The sequence below is a fragment of the Drosophila sulfurigaster genome, chromosome 3 (assembly GCF_023558435.1).
Source record: "Drosophila sulfurigaster albostrigata strain 15112-1811.04 chromosome 3, ASM2355843v2, whole genome shotgun sequence".
NCBI classification, from domain to species: domain Eukaryota; kingdom Metazoa; phylum Arthropoda; class Insecta; order Diptera; family Drosophilidae; genus Drosophila; species Drosophila sulfurigaster.
Window position 1 is genome coordinate 38,154,790 of NC_084883.1, and position 19,443 is coordinate 38,174,232.

The 19,443-nt window shown below is 39.6% G+C and overlaps 9 protein-coding genes across 13 annotated transcripts; 4 read left to right on the forward strand and 5 right to left on the reverse strand.

Moving 5' to 3' along the window:
- Positions 1-200: 200 nt before the first annotated feature.
- LOC133841355 (uncharacterized) lies at positions 201-1,387 on the forward strand. Its single transcript, XM_062273769.1, has 3 exons — positions 201-366; positions 526-948; positions 1,021-1,387. The coding sequence occupies exons 2-3, from the start codon at positions 655-657 to the stop codon at positions 1,198-1,200; spliced, it is 474 nt and encodes a 157-aa protein (XP_062129753.1). The 5' UTR covers positions 201-366; positions 526-654; the 3' UTR covers positions 1,201-1,387.
- Positions 1,209-1,881, forward strand: LOC133841356 (uncharacterized). The gene has a single exon (XM_062273770.1). The coding sequence runs from the start codon at positions 1,209-1,211 to the stop codon at positions 1,380-1,382; it is 174 nt and encodes a 57-aa protein (XP_062129754.1). The 3' UTR covers positions 1,383-1,881.
- Positions 1,491-3,364, reverse strand: LOC133841349 (uncharacterized). Of its 2 annotated transcripts, XM_062273764.1 has the most exons (6): positions 3,223-3,364; positions 3,044-3,138; positions 2,856-2,975; positions 2,466-2,802; positions 2,139-2,409; positions 1,491-2,105 (listed from the first exon to the last, which is right to left on the reverse strand). In XM_062273764.1, the coding sequence occupies exons 2-6, from the start codon at positions 3,076-3,078 to the stop codon at positions 1,897-1,899; spliced, it is 972 nt and encodes a 323-aa protein (XP_062129748.1). In that variant the 5' UTR covers positions 3,079-3,138; positions 3,223-3,364; the 3' UTR covers positions 1,491-1,896. The 2 variants fall into 2 exon arrangements, with proteins under 2 accessions (XP_062129748.1, XP_062129747.1); XM_062273763.1 differs by having other exon boundaries at positions 1,491-2,409.
- A 245-nt stretch (positions 3,365-3,609) lies between these two features.
- On the reverse strand, positions 3,610-5,283 carry LOC133841350 (uncharacterized). Its single transcript, XM_062273765.1, has 5 exons — positions 5,190-5,283; positions 5,011-5,105; positions 4,823-4,942; positions 4,433-4,769; positions 3,610-4,376 (listed from the first exon to the last, which is right to left on the reverse strand). The coding sequence occupies exons 2-5, from the start codon at positions 5,043-5,045 to the stop codon at positions 3,864-3,866; spliced, it is 1,005 nt and encodes a 334-aa protein (XP_062129749.1). The 5' UTR covers positions 5,046-5,105; positions 5,190-5,283; the 3' UTR covers positions 3,610-3,863.
- A 98-nt stretch (positions 5,284-5,381) lies between these two features.
- Positions 5,382-7,747, forward strand: LOC133841340 (uncharacterized). Its single transcript, XM_062273747.1, has one exon. The coding sequence runs from the start codon at positions 5,474-5,476 to the stop codon at positions 7,595-7,597; it is 2,124 nt and encodes a 707-aa protein (XP_062129731.1). The 5' UTR covers positions 5,382-5,473; the 3' UTR covers positions 7,598-7,747.
- A 183-nt stretch (positions 7,748-7,930) lies between these two features.
- On the forward strand, positions 7,931-11,038 carry LOC133841352 (selenocysteine insertion sequence-binding protein 2). Its single transcript, XM_062273766.1, has 3 exons — positions 7,931-8,519; positions 8,579-8,799; positions 8,943-11,038. Exons 1-3 carry the CDS (start codon positions 8,032-8,034, stop codon positions 9,173-9,175), a joined length of 942 nt encoding a protein of 313 aa, XP_062129750.1. The 5' UTR covers positions 7,931-8,031; the 3' UTR covers positions 9,176-11,038.
- On the reverse strand, positions 9,279-11,246 carry LOC133841344 (gustatory receptor for bitter taste 66a). Its single transcript, XM_062273755.1, has 3 exons — positions 10,770-11,246; positions 10,096-10,707; positions 9,279-10,036 (listed from the first exon to the last, which is right to left on the reverse strand). The coding sequence occupies exons 1-3, from the start codon at positions 11,008-11,010 to the stop codon at positions 9,279-9,281; spliced, it is 1,611 nt and encodes a 536-aa protein (XP_062129739.1). The 5' UTR covers positions 11,011-11,246.
- Positions 11,247-11,391: 145 nt separating this feature from the next.
- Positions 11,392-13,178, reverse strand: LOC133841353 (bax inhibitor 1). Of its 2 annotated transcripts, XR_009894291.1 has the most exons (5): positions 12,944-13,178; positions 12,279-12,732; positions 12,054-12,224; positions 11,854-11,994; positions 11,392-11,619 (listed from the first exon to the last, which is right to left on the reverse strand). XR_009894291.1 is itself a non-coding variant. In XM_062273767.1 (4 exons), the coding sequence occupies exons 1-4, from the start codon at positions 13,009-13,011 to the stop codon at positions 11,581-11,583; spliced, it is 732 nt and encodes a 243-aa protein (XP_062129751.1). In that variant the 5' UTR covers positions 13,012-13,178; the 3' UTR covers positions 11,392-11,580. The 2 variants fall into 2 exon arrangements, 1 of the variants encoding a protein (XP_062129751.1); XM_062273767.1 differs by lacking the exon at positions 11,854-11,994.
- A 2,006-nt stretch (positions 13,179-15,184) lies between these two features.
- LOC133841341 (cleavage and polyadenylation specificity factor subunit 6) lies at positions 15,185-19,320 on the reverse strand. Of its 3 annotated transcripts, none has more exons than XM_062273749.1 (7): positions 18,902-19,318; positions 18,085-18,750; positions 16,946-17,161; positions 16,032-16,498; positions 15,672-15,971; positions 15,513-15,578; positions 15,185-15,450 (listed from the first exon to the last, which is right to left on the reverse strand). In XM_062273749.1, the coding sequence occupies exons 1-7, from the start codon at positions 18,968-18,970 to the stop codon at positions 15,252-15,254; spliced, it is 1,983 nt and encodes a 660-aa protein (XP_062129733.1). In that variant the 5' UTR covers positions 18,971-19,318; the 3' UTR covers positions 15,185-15,251. The 3 variants fall into 3 exon arrangements, with proteins under 3 accessions (XP_062129733.1, XP_062129732.1, XP_062129734.1); XM_062273748.1 differs by having other exon boundaries at positions 15,185-15,453; XM_062273750.1 differs by lacking the exon at positions 16,946-17,161 and having other exon boundaries at positions 15,185-15,453; positions 18,902-19,320.
- Positions 19,321-19,443: the final 123 nt, after the last annotated feature.

Here is a 19,443-nt window from a genome sequence, read left to right on the forward strand (position 1 = left end):
GAAACAATTATATATTTTTAAAACGCAAGCAAAAAAAAGTTTTTATCAATGATTTTAAATAAACAACTCAAAATAAACAGAAAAAAACAATCTAAGCTTGGACTTTTTAAGATCAATGTAACCAAGCTGATAACCGTGGCGAGGGTATTTTTTGGTATATTTATCGAAATCAAGCTGTATATTTAGAAACTCAGCTTGAGGTCACACTGTTTTGAGCCAGGCTTTGGGCGTTGTATTATTTTATTTTGGTAACAACGATATAAGCAATTAAATAAATGTGTAGTTTTAAATGCATGCAAAGTGCTCTGTTTTAACATTAAAGTGATACAAATGTAAATTGCATTTCGCTCTCATTAAACGCAAATGGTAAGCTTAAGAAAAGTTAAGTTACAAAACGTGAGTTAAGAATGCAACGCCGCCGTTGACGACGCCACGCCCAATAAATGTGATTGAAGTTTGTTAGGGTTGAAAACGGCTAACGCGTCACCATCAAGCGTTTTTCTTATTGTTTACTTTTGGTTGCAGACAATAATACGACGTTGCAAGAACAGCAAGTGCCTAATTGAAAAAGATAATATTAAGTCCAGTGACTGACTCAATTAGTCAACGGCACATTTACTCACTTCACTGTCATTCAATTAATCGTGGGGGACTATGTCCACAATCGAAGACGAGCGCAAAGCGTATGAGAACAATCCATATTTCACTGGACACATTTACGGCAGTTATACGCCGTTTTATGTGACTATTTCCATTTGCACCGTCGTACTTGGCTCGATAATTCTATTAAATATTATCTTGGGCTGCTGCTCCAAGCATCGGAAATATTGGCAAGACAGGCACACAGGCAACCGCTGGTTGGTTTCCATTTGGTCCTCGACACCCCATAAGCAATCACCTCTAGACTTCACAGAGTTAAAAGACGCCTCTTACTTTGATCGTTTCCATGTAAGAGTTGATAACAATTGTCTTCTAATATATGTATACGAATTTACAAATTGTTTTACTTCGTTTTTGCAGCCCACAACGCATCAGCAAGTGTTCCCCGACGAAGTTGTAATAAACGTTGACGATTTGGAGCCCATACATCAGTCTCATCCACAACATCAACGCCCACCACGTCCTGAGGGTCGCACATTGCACCAACAGCGTCAACGCGACGAATATCTTGAGCTGCAGAAGCGCGAGAGCGACATCTAAAAGATATCATGGCATTATATTTTCTATCGCCTGCCGTTGCTGCACTGGCACTGTTCGTCATTGGTGTCATCATCGTCATGCTGCGTTGGGGTCCGCGACTCTGCGGACTACGCCATCATGCGCTACCAGACAACCATGATTTGCGAGAAAGGACCTACGAGCATGAGATTAGCTATGCCTAGTCTACTGCCCTAACAAAATGCCAGCACAGCAATGCAGCGAATTACTTTTTATAAACATTTCCGTCAACAAACTAATCATAATAATAAGCATATATTTTGATTCCCATACTAACAAACTATATTCTATACATATAATTCAATTCGTCCATCTATTTAATCATGTAGTACAAAGTGCCGAAAACATTTAGTTATCGATTATTATTGCATATCATACCTTGAAAGAGCGAAAACAATTTAATCTGTGCCTTTTTAGATCGAAGCTCATTAAGAAACATATTCCGTCCAAGTGTCTTCTAGCATAAGCATTTTACAATAATCGACAAATACCCTTTTGGTAAACGTCGTGAGCAGAAACCCTAAATGAAATAGTTATTACAAATATATTTATATTTTGCGAGCCCAATAAAATAATTTTGTAACTATGCAAACTCTATACACTTGTATTTTTAAAAACTTGTATATCATTTTGTCCAATAAAAACACGTTTTAAATAAACATATTTGTGAAGTTTTTATTATTTATTCAAAAAAAATGTTTTCATTTTGTCTTTGGCAATGCAAATTTCTGAGAGTATTTTATATTTCTTCTCAATGGTTAGTAAATCAGAAGCACCCGGACCAGTAATGAAATCATAAGAAGTCATTGATGGAAACTTGATGTCTTCCATCAGATCGGTGATGAACTGCATTCGTTTCTCTTGCTCGCGCTGATTTCTGATCTTTTCTTCGTTTTCATTTGAATTTTTTTCGTCACTACTTCCCTTGACGATGTTTTTATTTTCGTCCTTCTCAAATGCAGCAGTGAGGGATGGCAACACACAATTTTCCTTTATATCCTCTTCAACTTCTTTAGTAGTAGTCATAGTTAGTTTTAAACCATGCATATTGCAATAATGTTCAATTACTTCAAAACGAAACTTTTCTTCCACCCACCCATTAAAAGTGCGAATAAATAATAAGAACTTATCGGAACTCAGATCAAAGACAGCAGCAGTGTTAATAAACGAGGATGGGTTGCCCATAAATTTCTAAAAATAATTTGCAGTTAATTTGTTACATCTAAAATCAATTATGGAATACCAACCATTTTAATAGAGTCAACCAACTCTATATCCTCAATTTCGTGGGCATATTCGAACAAATCTATTGTTGTATCCGGATCCAAACCTTTGGACACTCTTTTCTTTAGTGTATTCAAGCATTTAGTGGTCATGTTAGGGATCATAAATTTCTTGCTCAAGTAGATTAACGACTGTATCGTATCTAATTCGTAGGTATCTAGTTTCTGATTGTCATGCCAATACACATACGAAATGAACTTTTGAAAATCCGGTCCCGATACATCGTCCAATACAATATTGTCGGCCAATTTAGACTCCTCAAATTCGCCCTCAAACATGCGCTCAAATACCGGAGAGACACTGTAAATATAATTACATTATTTCGATTGTTGTCTTAACAATTTAATACTTGCCTCATAAGCACAAGTTTGTGGCACTTTAACACGATCTTCTCGCCTTCATCACCAAAAACAATAAAGCTGCAATCGGACAAATGTCCACTTTTCAGCAAATATTCCATGCGCTGTTGCGGCCTATAAATAAAAAATTATACTATATTCGTACATCCTTAAGCATACATATGAACTTTGCATAAACATACTTCTGATCCTGCCAGTTCTTTTCGATTTTTTCCATTGTAAACAAATGCTGCAATTTGCGTATCACAAAGCTTCAAATAAGATTGCGAATGTAGTGCTGCAAAACAACAAAAAAACGCTCGAATGTGAAGTACACATCAAGTGCAGTCAGACTGTGCAGGCAGATTCTCGCCAGACTGACCGTATGGGTTCCAATTAAAATTGTACGAAAAATGTTTTATTTTCCTGCTTAAAATATTTTTTTATGAGTTAGGAGATTTCTTATTGAATTGTATACTTAAAATAGCTTACTGCTTTCGAATAATATTTTTATTTGTATATTCTTATGGTCACACTAGCAGGTGGTAACGGTCACTCTGTGCAAACAGCTGCTTGCTGTGGTCGCTGTTTTTGCCGATGTTGTTGTTGTTGTAGTACCATTCTCAATATTAAATTAGCCAGCTACATGCTGGTGTTGTTCTCGCAATGATTTTACTAATTGTAAACATTTGTGTCGGCTTCGTGATCGCTCAACTGCCGTACATTGAAAGAGCGAAAACAATTTAATCTGTGCCTTTTTAGATCGAAGCTCATTAAGAAACATATTCCGTCCAAGTGTCTTCTAGCATAAGCATTTTACAATAATCGACAAATACCCTTTTGGTAAACGTCGTGAGCAGAAACCCTAAATGAAATAGTTATTACAAATATATTTATATTTTGCGAGCCCAATAAAATTATTTTGTAACTATGCAAACTCTATACACTTGTATTTTTAAAAACTTGTATATCATTTTGTCCAATAAAAACACGTTTTAAATAAACATATTTGTGAAGTTTTTATTATTTATTCAAAAAAAATGTTTTCATTTTGTCTTTGGCAATGCAAATTTCTGAGAGTATTTTATATTTCTTCTCAATGGTTAGTAAATCAGAAGCACCCGGACCAGTAATGAAATCATAAGAAGTCATTGATGGAAACTTGATGTCTTCCATCAGATCGGTGATGAACTGCATTCTTTTCTCTTGCTCGCGCTGATTTCTGATCTTTTCTTCGTTTTCATTTGAATTTTTTTCGTCACTACTTCCCTTGACGATGTTTTTATTTTCGTCCTTCTCAAATGCAGCAGTGAGGGATGGCAACACACAATTTTCCTTTATATCCTCTTCAACTTCTTTAGTATTAGTCATAGTTAGTTTTAAACCATGCATATTGCAATAATGTTCAATTACTTCAAAACGAAACTTTTCTTCCACCCACCCATTAAAAGTGCGAATAAATAATAAGAACTTATCGGAACTCAGATCAAAGACAGCAGCAGTGTTAATAAACGAGGATGGGTTGCCCATAAATTTCTAAAAATAATTTGCAGTTAATTTGTTACATCTAAAATCAATTATGGAATACCAACCATTTTAATAGAGTCAACCAACTCTATATCCTCAATTTCGTGGGCATATTCGAACAAATCTATTGTTGTATCCGGATCCAAACCTTTGGACACTCTTTTCTTTAGTGTATTCAAGCATTTAGTGGTCATGTTAGGGATCATAAATTTCTTGCTCAAGTAGATTAACGACTGTATCGTATCTAATTCGTAGGTATCTAGTTTCTGATTGTCATGCCAATACACATACGAAATGAACTTTTGAAAATCCGGTCCCGATACATCGTCCAATACAATATTGTCGGCCAATTTAGACTCCTCAAATTCGCCCTCAAACATGCGCTCAAATACCGGAGAGACACTGTAAATATAATTACATTATTTCGATTGTTGTCTTAACAATTTAATACTTGCCTCATAAGCACAAGTTTGTGGCACTTTAACACGATCTTCTCGCCTTCATCACCAAAAACAATAAAGCTGCAATCGGACAAATGTCCACTTTTCAGCAAATATTCCATGCGCTGTTGCGGCCTATAAATAAAAAATTATACTATATTCGTACATCCTTAAGCATACATATGAACTTTGCATAAACATACTTCTGATCCTGCCAGTTCTTTTCGATTTTTTCCATTGTAAACAAATGCTGCAATTTGCGTATCACAAAGCTTCAAATAAGATTGCGAATGTAGTGCTGCAAAACAACAAAAAAACGCTCGAATGTGAAGTACACATCAAGTGCAGTCAGACTGTGCAGGCAGATTCTCGCCAGACTGACCGTATGGGTTCCAATTAAAATTGTACGAAAAATGTTTTATTTTCCTGCTTAAAATATTTTTTTATGAGTTAGGAGATTTCCTATTGAATTGTATACTTAAAATAGCTTACTGCTTTCGAATAATATTTTTATTTGTATATTCTTATGGTCACACTAGCAGGTGGTAACGGTCACTCTGTGCAAACAGCTGCTTGCTGTGGTCGCTGTTTTTGCCGATGTTGTTGTTGTTGTAGTACCATTCTCAATATTAAATTAGCCAGCTACATGCTGGTGTTGTTCTCGCAATGATTTTACTAATTGTAAACATTTGTGTCGGCTTCGTGATCGCTCAACTGCCGTCCACTGTCTACTCAGCTGCAACCATCAGCGAGTGTCCCTCACGCAGCGTGTCACAGGTACGCAGTGAAGTGGAAGCAGCGGCCGAAATATCTTTACTCTTTTACTACGTGTCGTGGTCGAGCGATGCCAGACAGGCGCGTTTAGTCTATGACGGCGTGGCGCATTATTACAAGGACTATGCAGCGTTTGGTGCCATCGATTGCTGGCACTTGCAGTGCAATTGCACACGTACCCATCAGCAGCTGCCCGGTATGGCGGTCAATGGTGGCTATCCAGACAAGTGGCCCACATTAATTGTGAATTATGGGCGATTGCGATTGCAGTATCAGGGTGCTTGGCACTTTGAGGATTTAACGCGATTCATGAACAATCTCATCCAGCCCATTGATCGTGTCCACAGCACTGCTGAGCTAGGGGCCCTTTGGAAGATCTCGGACGCCGTTGTGCTCGCCCTACTCGACTCTGTCGATGGCTTGGCCTACAGACGATTTGTCGCAACGGCGCTGCATTGGCTGGAGTTCGATCCCGAGCGTAATGTTCGCTTTGCCGTCACCTTTGGACCCAGTGCCAAGCAGATGTTTAAAGTGCAGAGAGTGGCTCTGCCGCAATTGGTGGTCATAGATAATCGTCATGGACTACACAGTTACAATGACACAAACAGCTGGCTGCCCTCGGACATTTTACATTGGTTGCGGCCCAAAGTCAATCCGCTGCTGGCCGCCGGTTATGGCACACCAATAAAGATTGCGATGAAGGCACGACACATGCCCGTCCTGGCCATGGGAATTCGCATGCAGCAACAGTCACAGCAGCAACAGCAGCATCCGTCGTCGGCTATTCCTCTGGTCATGGGTCATGAGGAACTGTTTGGCAAGGAGAATGTGGACTGCGAGCAGTACTGGCAACAAGATCAGTCAACGGGCGAAGAGAGTCAGCTGCCAATGCCACGTCAACTGTCAACGGATAGTTGTCAGCTACCAATCTCGCCAGTAGGTCGCAGCGTATTGATCAATTATTATCGGCTCAACGCGCACCTCAATTATCTGTGGTCCCAGCATAGTTATCAAAGCCATGTGGAGGCGGAGGCTCGTCAATTACTGGCACTGCATACACGTTGCCGTTGTCTGGCCCACACACATGCACAGCATAGTACGCCGGCTGTGAAGATTGGCATTGCCAAGCTGGTGAACAAGTACAGTCACCTGATGTGGCAGCATTCGACGGAGCAGCCAGCCCAGAATCGATCACTGGTCGTAGTGCTCTTTGACGCAACGAAATATCGTGATTTTCTGCATCAGTTGGGCATAAGCGATCAACAACAGCAGCCAAGCAAACGTGACGCTACCGGTGGAGTGCAGGTGTTCATTGTGGATGCAGCGAGAGAAGCACTGCATGTGATGCCACAGCATCAATCCTTTTCGTACGTGGCACTGAAGGAGTTTATCAAGCAGTTTTACGCACGGCAATTGCCGCGCGTTCAAAAGAATGCCATTTTGCCAACAATAGCATTGCCTCAAGCATCGTACATAGAAAGCTATAATCGGCAATTGTTGCTTCAGGCTCTGCACCGATCTAACACCACAAATGTTGTGCTGATGCATCGTCCAGACTGTGCGCTGTCCGCTGTAATGTCCCAGGCCCTGATGCAAGTGTCCGCCTTGCTGCGAAGTCCTGATGTGCACTTCATACGTTTTGATAATCAGGCAAATGATTTGCCCTGGGAACTATCGATGCCATCGACGCCAGCTCTGCTTGTCTTTCCACAAGCTCGATCAACGGAAAGTGTTGTATTTCCTTCGGACGTTCGAGCAGATACTGCAAATATTATGTCCTTCATTCTAGCGCAGTTGGAGCCGGAGCAGCAATTGCGGCTTGTATTAGCCAGTTGTCGTCGAAGAATGCGACATGCTCGCAGTTGTTTGGACTTCGCTGGCAAACTGGTGCTCCAGCATGTCAGCCAATATCTCAGATACTGGGAAGTATTTGTGAAGGAACGTGACGTGATTTTATCGCAGCTGAAGCAATTCAATGAAATGCACTTGGCCATCGAAAGTAGCATAAAGTTATAGTTCTTGATATTACTGGTTAGTTTAGGTAGCATTTAAATAATATGTATATTGGATACATTGGCTACGAAGATGATGTAAGCCAAAAGTAAAAGTAATGTTGATCCCTCATAAGCTAGTTTAAGCTATTAGTAAATTTTTGAATTAACAAAAGTTCTATATTGTTGTTTTGATTATTTTCAAATGTTTTTTTTTTGAGGTTTTGCAAGGTCAGCGAGCTTTTTGATGGGTTCCCCAATTTTCAAATTTGTAGCTGTTAATTTGGCAATTATTCAACACTAATTTTAGCGAGTGATGATCAGTGTGACCAGGAAGTCTGCAAAATTGAAATGCTTAAGATTGACTTAATTGTTAGCCATTGTTGTTGTTTGCCAAAAACTGTCCCCTAAAATGTCAAAAAAGTTCCGGCAAATTAAATATTATTAACCGAAATACATATGAAGACTTCAAAAGCGCAGATGGACAAAGAGAACTTAGGACATTGCGCAGTGCCAAGTACAAGAAAAAGCACAAGAAAGAGGAACAATGCTCGTTATTTGACTTTGTTATTGTGCCCCGAAAGCAACAAAAAAAGTGTAAACAAAAACAAAAAGAAACGACCCAATTTGATCATAGCCCGAAATTCTTTCACTTTCCAATCAAAACGTAAAGGAAAGACGCGTTTAAATCCGAAAATTCGTATAACCCGCTTAAAACGAATCATTCGAAACTTTCGCAAACTAAAGCAGCAAATTATAAATAAGGATAATGTTGTGGATCACTTGGATGAGAAATTCGGAGGGATGTTTATTGAACCTACTAAAGAATTAGACAACAGTTTGTCGATTCAATTAGATTTGTTATCACATGCAACAGAGCCAACGGAAACATCGCTTAACAATGCGATGCCAGCAATTCATCAAATACATTCCCGTAGATTTAGAAGGTAATGTACTAGTAATTATCGTGCTTCTTCATCACACTAATTTTTTTATTCAAATATAGTTACTGTGATAACTGCACTACAAAGCGCCTCAAAGAGTTGACAACTCAGTTGCTTAACGACTTGGATCGGTTTCAAAAACGAGCTTACGCCAACAACGAAATAAAGGCACGGGCGCATCCTCGGCTTGTGGTCGGTTTTCGAGAGGCGCTCTCAAGACTGCGCATCAATAAAGTTAAATTGCTGCTCCTGGCGCCCGACTGTGAGATATGCCCTGCAGCCGGTGAGTTAGTTTACTAATTTGTTTGATATTTTCTGTTAATCATTGCAGTTAAAATGATCACAAACTTGGCTTACTTTCTACTTTTCTAACAATTATTTTATTAAGTAAGATTTAATAAATATTCCCTGTCCTATATTACACAGGTGGTCTGGACGACACGATAACTGAACTGAAGTGCCTGTGTCAGCAACAACGTGTGCCTTATTGCTTCTCCCTATTGCGACGAGAATTGGCTTATGCTCTGCATAAACGGGCACAAATCTCCTGCGTGGCAATTTTGGACTACGACGGTGTTAATGAGACCTTCAAGCAAGTGGTCCATGAGGTGAATGAGGCACGCCAGCAGTACAAAGAGTTGACTGCAACTGCAAAGTGATGTTTTTGTTTATTTTTTGCGTGTTTTACAGAGAGAATTTCATGAATTTCAAGTGCATCAAAAAGGTGCATATAAATTCGTATAAATTACAGTTAAATCTCAATTAATATGTGGGCGACATCATTGTGGTTGTGACCATATCATACAGCGTAGAGCTTTCGTTGTCCATTTCAGTTGCAGCGCCCACAAACCCGGCTGTGTCATTGAAGCTATTAAACGACTGAATGGCATCCTTAGCCTGCTGGGCAGCCAAATTGAATTGAATGAGGATAATGAGATAGCTGGTGATGCCACCACTAACGCCATACAATGTTTCCATGTCCAGGGTGAAAAAACCGCAGGCAGAAAAGTCTACCGAATGATTGAGTAGCTTCAGCGACAAATGATTGACAATCTCGTATAGCAAATTATCATCTGCGACCACGCCGCACTTGTGCAAACTTATTCCAGTTCGCTTCGAGGCCAATGATGTCTTCCAGCTGAGATAAATCAAGTAAATGCACTTGCCCGACGTGTACACCAAGACAATGACAGTGATAAAGGGATTCTTGGCCGATCGAAATAGCGAGGGTATCGATTGAAACTGCGTGGCGCAATAGAGGAAATATAGCTGAGCCGTAAAGATGAGGAAACCATAGGCCATCAGTGATAGAATGGGATAACTCCATAAACCATTCATTGCTTTGCCAATCTCACAGATTTCGTCGTGTACCTGACACAGATTGTTCAACTTCTCCTCCACCTTGGTTGCATTGCTCAATTCGCTCTCGTGTGCCATATTAATCATGGGATTTGTGCTCATCCGTTGTGGTTTGTATGGCGTTGGAATCGATTCCCCAAATGAGTTCATCGAGTGGGCAACTAAAAAACAAATTTAATGCAATTAATAAGAAAAATTTAAATGCAACATTTACACTCACTTGGTGCAACTTTATTTCGATTTTTGCTGCCAGAGCCGCGTAGGGAGCCCACATCAATACCGCCCAACTCTTTATACAAATACTCCAGATTGCTATCGTATTGTGGTGGTGGTGATGATTGTGGGGGATGGTCACTCGTTCGATTGCCAACTGTCGCTGTCGTTGCATCATTGCCACTCAGCCATGTCTTGTACTTTTCATGCTCCATCACAAGATCCTCTAACGTGGCGTTGATGGCCTCAAAACGTTCTTTTAGCGCATACAAAGATACGGCGAACCAAATCTTGTCTAGCGTATTGATGAATGTCGGCACAGCTGAGACAATCCACAACAGCGACAGCCACTGCGTATAATCGACGAGATTAATGTAGGTGGACACAAGGATGGATATCTCAAAAATGAATGTCATAATCAGCATGATGCGAATGCGTTTTGCAATGCAATTATTGTCAAGTAAGCATTCCTCGCGATAGAGACGCTCGTCTACCACACGAATCCGTTCGTAGAGCTCACCCAATTGTCCTTGATTGAACAGTGCAGTAAGCTGATCGGTGGCCATCATAATCAGGCCAATGTAGGTTAAAAACAAGCCAATAACAAATGTCAAAGTGCCTAAGATTGTGTGAATTTTACATTAAATCTATTTGAAGTTATGGATTCAAGTTTTTTCTCACTCTGTGATGCCTTGAGGGTGCGGTCTTCTTCGCCAAAGGAATAGATAAGCAGATTGTAGAGCACGACGTAAACACTCAAAACCCCAAGCATATAAAACATGCCATTGCGCGACTTTTCCAGCATATTCTTATGTCGAAACTTGTCCAGATCCTGCGGCAATACGCCCACAATTTTCGATATGAAAAACAGTTGTTGGAATTGCAACAGCAACGGCTGCACCAATGGTGTCGGTTGAGACATCCTTTACGTTGGCCGGAACTCGCTTAAATGATAAATTAAGTGCGCACCATCGAGTCAAGTTCAGCGAGCACTTTGCCTAATTAAATTGGTTGGTTTGTTGGCTACATGCTTGATTAAAGTGCCTCGCAAATCGATACAATCAGACGCCAGCAATCATTAAATGCCCCGCTAGCCTTATTTTGAATGCATAACAATTTATTTTAGTGAAGAGAATATTAATTTTATTGAATCATCTTCAATGTGATTTAATTACTCTACACAATAAATATTGAAACTGCAACCTAAAATAAGTTCAACAAAAGGACATAGACGATACACACATATGTATACATGATACGTTGACTGGACTATTTTATATAATACACAATGTTACCGAATATCTAAGATTGTTGGGAGGAAATTTATTGGATGTTAAACATTTGATTTGCAAGCTTGAATGCTTAATTCAAATATGAATTTTTATATTTCTTGTGTGATGTAATTTTAATCCAAAATTTAACCAGGGCTTTTTGTGTTTCAAATTTCCAAATTTAAACCTAAACAAATATGTCACAAAATCCATCCATCATTTTACTTCCTCTTGCGACGATCGGCTTGTTTTTGCTCCTCCTGAAAGTGAGAATTGTTTTCAGATATTTTCATCATGATATATTCTACTTAAAATGCAATAATTATAATTTCACAAATAGCAAGCAACATATTTTGACATAAATTTTCATAAACCTGGAAATAAATATACTTCCTCCAAACATAGAAATAAATGTGCGTGCTGTATTCTAAAGGACTTTTTGTGAAAGTATACTTATTCCCCTGGTATATATGAAATAATTGAAAACGGCATACCGTTGACTTGATGGCAAAATGCTTAAGCTAAGTTAATTGTTTGCTAAATAGTTCAAGGCCGTTCAAGGTTATTATTCATTGATTGCTTCGATTGTGACAACTGTTCTTTCAGAGCTAATATTAAACCATAAAACTCTTGAGCTGTAAAACAGGCTGCCTTAAATGGCTACGAACATTCTAGTTGCCCTACTGGAACATACCTTTTGTGTTAGAATAATTAACAATCGGCGGAACATGCTGAGAACGTCGAAGAAGAGATCCAATGCATGTTGAACCACGTCGCGGTTGCCCAAACGACATTTCTCCACAATGTTCTGGGTGTCGTATACAATAAACGCGGCCATGACAAAAACGCCAACATACAATTGAGTCTGTAAAATAAACAGGTCAAAGATATGCCAAAAAATATGATGAGAGTCACTTACAATCTGTACAAAGTATGACTTAAATATCATGTTGAAGAGACTCAGCAACGCCATGCAATTGATGACGCTGACCAGCATGCCACCCAGATACAAATATTTGCCCTGCTCAGCCAAAAGAGCGGCCAATGATAGCGATGCAAAGGTCACGAATGTTCCGGTGAGTGCAGTCAAAATAATAGCCGGATTAATGCTAACAATGTATCCCAAAAGAGGACCAAGCGTTTGACCCGAGCAAAAGCCAAAAGCGTACAGCATTCCCAAGCGTGTGTAATAATTTTTGCCATCATCTCTATAGAAATGCAGACCTAGGACCAGCACCAAGGATGCAATTGCCGCCAGCATCCCAAGATCAATGTAATTCTTCATTTGAAGTAGGGCACCGCCTGCCGCAGCAGCGGTTGTGCTTGCCAGCACCATGTACACTTTGGACAGGTGCTGGCGTATGTACGGCTCACTGGGGGAAGTAAAAGAGAATAGCATGTCGATTACGTTCAAGGATTATTGATTTAGTACGACCAACTGTTGATGTGGCTCAATACCAAAACAACACGTCAGCTCGCTTCACCATGAGCGCAGCTGATGCAAATTCCACACATCAGTACTATGACTTTGCGTCCAGCTCGTGTGTACTTTGTGACCCAATCTTATTATGTGTGCATACTCACTATCGGTCGCCGATACCATTGACGAATCGTTGAAAACGATCGTTTAAGTTTTGAGCTGTATCCACCATTTTGTTATCCTTATTTGCGCACTTGAATTCTATTTGTTAAGCTGCTTATTTTTTGTTGATCGAACGGAGGAGTTGTAAATGTGAACTGTGACTATCTGCTCTTTGTTAATTTAACTGATTGATTTTACGACGTTTACTACGTTTTCTGTGTATATTTCATCACCTTCTTTCTTTTTGGCTTCTTCTGGAAGTCATCAGGTTTGCCATCAGCTGTTCGTCGCTATCAAAAGCTAATTGGTATACACACGATAGGAGGAAAGTCACAAACTTGTTGTTGATTCACGAAATATGCATTAGTGCGTTATTAGATTTATTGTGCGCATGCCTGAATACATATATAAAATAGATTAAGGTAGCTAGAATAAGAATATTTTTGCCCTTTTTGAAACGTTCACCAAACCGTTGGCTGGAGTTACGCGCTGTCAAAGCTGCCTGTTATAAAACTCCGATAATTTCGATTGTTTGTATAAGGCATCATCGCAATTCCATCTCTTAATATTTATCGGCGCGCAAAGAAGATCCAAATTGCCTTAAGTTTGAAATTGATTACCATAAGATACTGTTTGAAGATTTCGTAGCTATTAACGATACCCTCTCACTATATATTTGTTTGTTGTTTTTATTATTTTATTGCATGTCATTTACGTAAAAAACGTGTTAAATAGTAATCTTCAATTAAATAAGAATGTGAGTAAATTTATAAACAATAATTGAAAGTATAAATAGTAAAAATTACGTATGGTCTTAATACGTGTGACATAAATGCGATAATCTAAATGTTGTTATGATTTTTATCAACAAACAAGACGCGCACTTATTAGCTAGGTTTTCACAAAAATATGTTTGTAAAACTTTACCTGTATTTTGCAAGATTTACAGTATATTTGTATGTTGAGTTTCTCTCAAAAATCACAGTTCAATTTGTATAAGACAGACTTGGTTTGTTTACAAGTAGTAGCCAACCGATAAGCTCATAATACTGCGTGTTAGATCAGACCTAAGAAAATTACAAATATATACTATGTAAATGTCGAAAACTATTAATTACACAAATGTCATCGGGATTAGTATAGCAATTTTAAGAGCTGAATATCATTTACAAATGTTTTGAGTACATTGTATAAATAAAAATAAAAAAGGTTAAAGAATAAGAATAAATAAATTCGATAATACACAGCAACTACATAAAAGGTTGGTCGCGATCAAATTCTACGATAAATGCTGGTAAGGACTTTGTTTTGTTGTTCGTAAAAATATTAAGTCTTAATTATCGTGACATTCATTCTCATTCACACCATTCATATATATACATCGTATTCATATATTGCTATAGATTCATTTTGTCTCTATACTATTTATCCATTTAGATAAGATCAGTCAATAATTAAAACTATGAAAATATCTTTCACTCACGCGCACAGTAAGCTTGACTTAAATGTAGGTAAATAAAATCAATTTTAAATAAATGCATGTATAAGAGTTTACAAAAAAAGAATATCTTTGAATACATTTGCGATTATTACGATTGATTTGGCCTCATTTGGCAAAAGCTTAAAAGTTTTGCAAAGAGATGCAAGTGTTATTTGTAACAATATTATTTAAAATAAATGCGTTGTAATTGTACAATTTAATTATATAATTTCATAAGCTATGTTGTTTTGTTCTTATAAAGTACAAGGAGACACACAACGCAGAATAGTTCGAGTATTTAGTTTTTTTTTTGAACAATTTTTTTTTGTTTTTTTTCATATATATATGTTTTTTATTAAATAAACCGAAATATTAAAGTACAATAATATTGAAATTCTGCGGGGCATACGACGATTCTGGAGCTCAATTTGTCTGTAGCTGATGTACATCCACGCTTTGTTTCGTTGTCCCGCGTTGAAGCATTCAACCGACTGCACGGAGTTGTAGTGGGGATCATGAAGATAAGGTGAATTGATGGTGTGGCCGTCGCAGTTCGTCGTCCAATTGAGTTGCTGGATTTGTTTTCCTTGTTCAACATTTCGGCTTACTTTAGTACGTCTAGGAGAAACTATGTTATGCCATACTCATATCCTACGTATTGGTAATGTTAGATACAAATCAAAATTTGTTAAATTTGTTGTGTCGGGCTTTCCAGCTTGTGGCATTTGCTGCATTATTATGTGTTAATAAGAGTGTCTAGGAGGTGTTTTTATGTGTGTGTGTGTGTGTAGGTATATAGTTTGTTACTTTTGCTATCGCTTTTCGAGCAATCAATGCCTTGAACGATGTTCCTCACGTCTATCCCGATCACGTTCGCGCTCACGCTCACGGTCTCGATCCCGATCACGTCGCTCCCGATCCGATGAACGATAGCGTTCCCGTTCCTCGTAGTATCGCTTTGATGAGGCTGCTTCCGTTGTTTCGGCAACAACTGGCTCCGGGGACTTACGTGGTCGTGCGGATCGGCTGCTGCTATTAAAATAAATAATAGTTAGTTTCAAACACTTCGCAATCAATCAAATGCAATTTACCTATCGTCCCTATAATGATCCGGCGCCTGCCGCTCACGCTCACGACTGCGTGAACGTTCTCGGTAACTATTCCAAGAAAGCAAACACATTTAGTTAATAATAAGAATTCGAATCTAATTCTAATATATACCTATAATAATATAATATAATTCAACTTACCCTCCATCACGTTCACGCTCACGATCGCGATCACGTTCTCGTTCACGTGAGCGCTCACGATAACGTGAAGTTGACCGTTCCCGACGCTGCCGGCTGCGATGGGAACGATCTCGTGAGCGCGAACGCTCACGACGATTATAACTCTTGGCTTCGATGCCATGCAGCGTGTCCTGCAGCGAACTTATCAAAATCTTACAGCGCTCATCGTGCGCAACTTTGGATTGCTTAATCAACGAAATGGCAGTAACCAGCGTCTCGATGGCGCTCGAATATTCGCCAGCTGCAGCATCCGAAACAGCTCTAGGAGATGCATTTACAAAATTACAAGTAAATCAACGGAGTTGGAATTACGACACTTACCTGGCAATTGCCGAGCTGCTGACCGTGCGATTTCTGCTCATAACCTCTTCGAATTCCACCTCCGTTAGCTGCGGACCCATTTGCTGTGGATCAGGGAATGCTCCCGGTGGCTTGCCTTGTGGTGGACCTGGCCAAGGATTGCGTGGCCCGCCCTGTTGTGCAAAGTGAGGCGGTGGTCCGTGCTGTGGTGGCATATTCATGCCTGGCTGTGGTCCGGGCTGACCATGCGGTGGTCCTCCCATACCCGGATGCGGTGGTGGGCCGCCGGGTTGATTGAAGAATGCTGGATTCACATGAGGTGCAGGTGCGCCATGTGGTCCACCCAAGCCGGGTGGTGGTCCCGGACCCATTTGAGGACGTGGCGGGCCCTGCATATGCGGTGGAAAGCCTCCATGCATTAGTGGACGGCGCCAATCAGGACCGGGTCCTGGTCCACGTACTGGCATACCCATTGGACCTCCTTGGAACTGGAAATAAAAAAATCACAAAACACATACAGCTTAATGACTACAGCTTAATAGTAACAACTTGACACTGGATTAGGGATGCAACTGTGTCAGTTACGATTATTGATTATTGCAGCCTCGTCGAGAATGTTGATGGAGATGTAGTTGGTGCAAGTGGTGGTGGTGTGTGTTGGGGGATGTTACAATTACAATCATGTGCAGTTATTTAAATGTTCTGAATACAATTAATCACTTAGTTAACTTAATATGGTTAGTTCGGTATCTTTTTCATTTTTTTTTTTTGTTTCGGATTCGTTTGTATACTGTATTATAATTAGATATTTTATAGTTATAGATAGAATATGCATATATATATATATATATTGTTGGCTTATTTAATTGTTAGGAATAGACCCTATCTACCCGTTGATGGGTAGGCATGGATATATAAGTTAAATGAAAACTCACCGGCATGCGTGGTGGTCCAGAGTTGGGTCCCACCTGCGGCACTTGCGACATGTGGGGCCTGTATTGACCAGGCGGCATGTTGGGATTCATTCGTGGCGCATGGCCTGGCGGTACGCCTTGTGGCACGCCGGGATGAGGCGGCATTGGGCCACCACCCTGCTTATTCCCATAGATGACACCGGTCTGGCTGACCACGTTCTGGTTGACCGTACGCGGCTGTTGGTTGCATTACATTAGAGTTACATGTATGTTTGTGTTGTATTCAGGTAGGTTCGATCATCATCATCATAACAAAATGCCGCACATTTACAAAATACAAAATGATCATCAATAAAAACAAATTGAGGTCTTCATATACTAACTAAAACAGTCTAAAACAATTGATCTAAAGTATACTAAATAATACTAACGATAAAGTATAGAACTTAGATATAAAGATACAAAAGAAAAATACACTATGAATATAAAAAAGACTTCTATTAAAAATTGCTCTGAAATTTTGTTTTTATTAAACCAAAACATATTTGATTGCACTTAAAACCATAAATAACAAGATTAATAGTCTTAAAATCGATTTTTGCTCACTTAAATACCAAAATATGCACACTGTCAAATTATTGATCGGGCTAAGTTTGAAAGTTCACATATTTTAGCATTTAAACATAAACTGTTTATAACTTTACACAGTCTGCTCAGAATATGTTACAAAATAAAAAGGAACAACAATATCCTAATAAATTAAATAATTATATGTGGCTAACAATTACAAAAATTACATATATAAAAGTTATGCAATTAATTGTCGCATATTTGCCGTACATTTAATTTTGCGACCAATTATTTGACTTGTGTGTGTATCAAAAATTTTGCATTCAGAACAATTTCAATGAGAAAAGTTAAATAACAAATGTAAATGGCGTTTGTTAATAGGCTTTTAATATTTGCGAGCGCGAAACAATCCCAACAAACTCAAGAACTTATTTGTGTTATGTTTTGTTTGGTAACACTCGTGTTCTAAACGGGCAATCGCAAACAAAGTTATAACTTATGGTCATAATATAAACAACAGCAGCATTAAAAAAAAAAAAATGGAATGCAAGAGACCCAAATAATAAATGTTAAATCAAAAGAAAGCTCACCTGCATGCGTGGTGGTCCGGAGTTGGGTCCCACCTGCGGCACTTGCGACATATGCGGTCGATACTGACCAGGCGGTATGTTGGGATTCATTCGCGGCGTATGCCCTGGCGGCACTCCTTGCGGTGCACCGGGATGTGGTGGCATGGGACCGCCCATATTTGGTGGCGGCACTGGACGTGTCTTCTGCAGACTCTCGAATTGCGTGAGCGCCTGCTTGCTTGGATAGGTGACCACTACAGTCTGCCCATGCATCTCCTTTTTGGGCAATTGGTCGAGCACGGTGCGTAGACTAGGCTCGGAACCGAGCGATATAACGCTGAAGCCTTTCGATTGGCCATTCGCACGATTCTCAAAAAATTTCACTTCTTGCAGATCGTTGACGCCAATGTCACGCAAAGCATTCGAGATGTCCTGATCCGTGGTCCACCATGTCAGATTGCCCACATACAGCTGATAGCGGCGATTCATCGTTGGAGTTTGACTACCACTACCCTGATGGTAAACTCCATTGGGTCCAACGCCACCCGATGATCCGTCGACGCTGCCTGGGCCGGAGGTGCCTTCTCCGGTCGGAGTCCCGCCACCGCCACCGCCGCTCGAAGCTACGGGTTCAGTTGGTCCTCCGATGTCATCGTACAAATCGACCCCATCACCACCGAATTCATCCTTAAAAGATCGAGCATGTGTTCGTGTATTTGTATATCGATATTTTGCAAATATCAACAATGTTATTTAATAATTATACCGCAGAGTACACACATACATGTACATGAAGTACATACATTAGTGTACTTAGCATTGTAGTTGTGACACTTACCTGCGCTTGCCCGGCGAAATCTTTGTCCAAATCCTCAGCATACAAGTCCAGCACCACGCCGTCGGCCATGGTTGCGTGAGCTATAAATGCACCAAATCTAATTCAAAACACACGCGACCAACTTATTTATTTAGAGGTGCTCACTTTATTTTTCACTTTTAGTCACACGCACGCACACACGCTCACAATCGCAAGCCGCTCGTAGCTCGTACAGTTAAGCAAGCAGGGCCAAGCCACCGGCAAGCGGCAAACGTACAATTGCAAGTAGCGACCGTTGTTGACAATTAATCTCTTATTTTATTGTTACGTGTATATGCGTTATATACATATATTTTATATTTACATTATAAACAACACGGCGTTTCTTGTGTTGCGAAAAAATTTTCTGCAGCTACAGCTAAAATGGCGGAGGTGTGCAGAGTGACCGTACCGTAAATGCAGATAAATACTAAAGAACGCAGGGCTCGATGCGCATTGTACATCAATGCAACTCTGATTAAATTATTCAGTTTAAATAATTGAAATATTAAAATCAATACCCA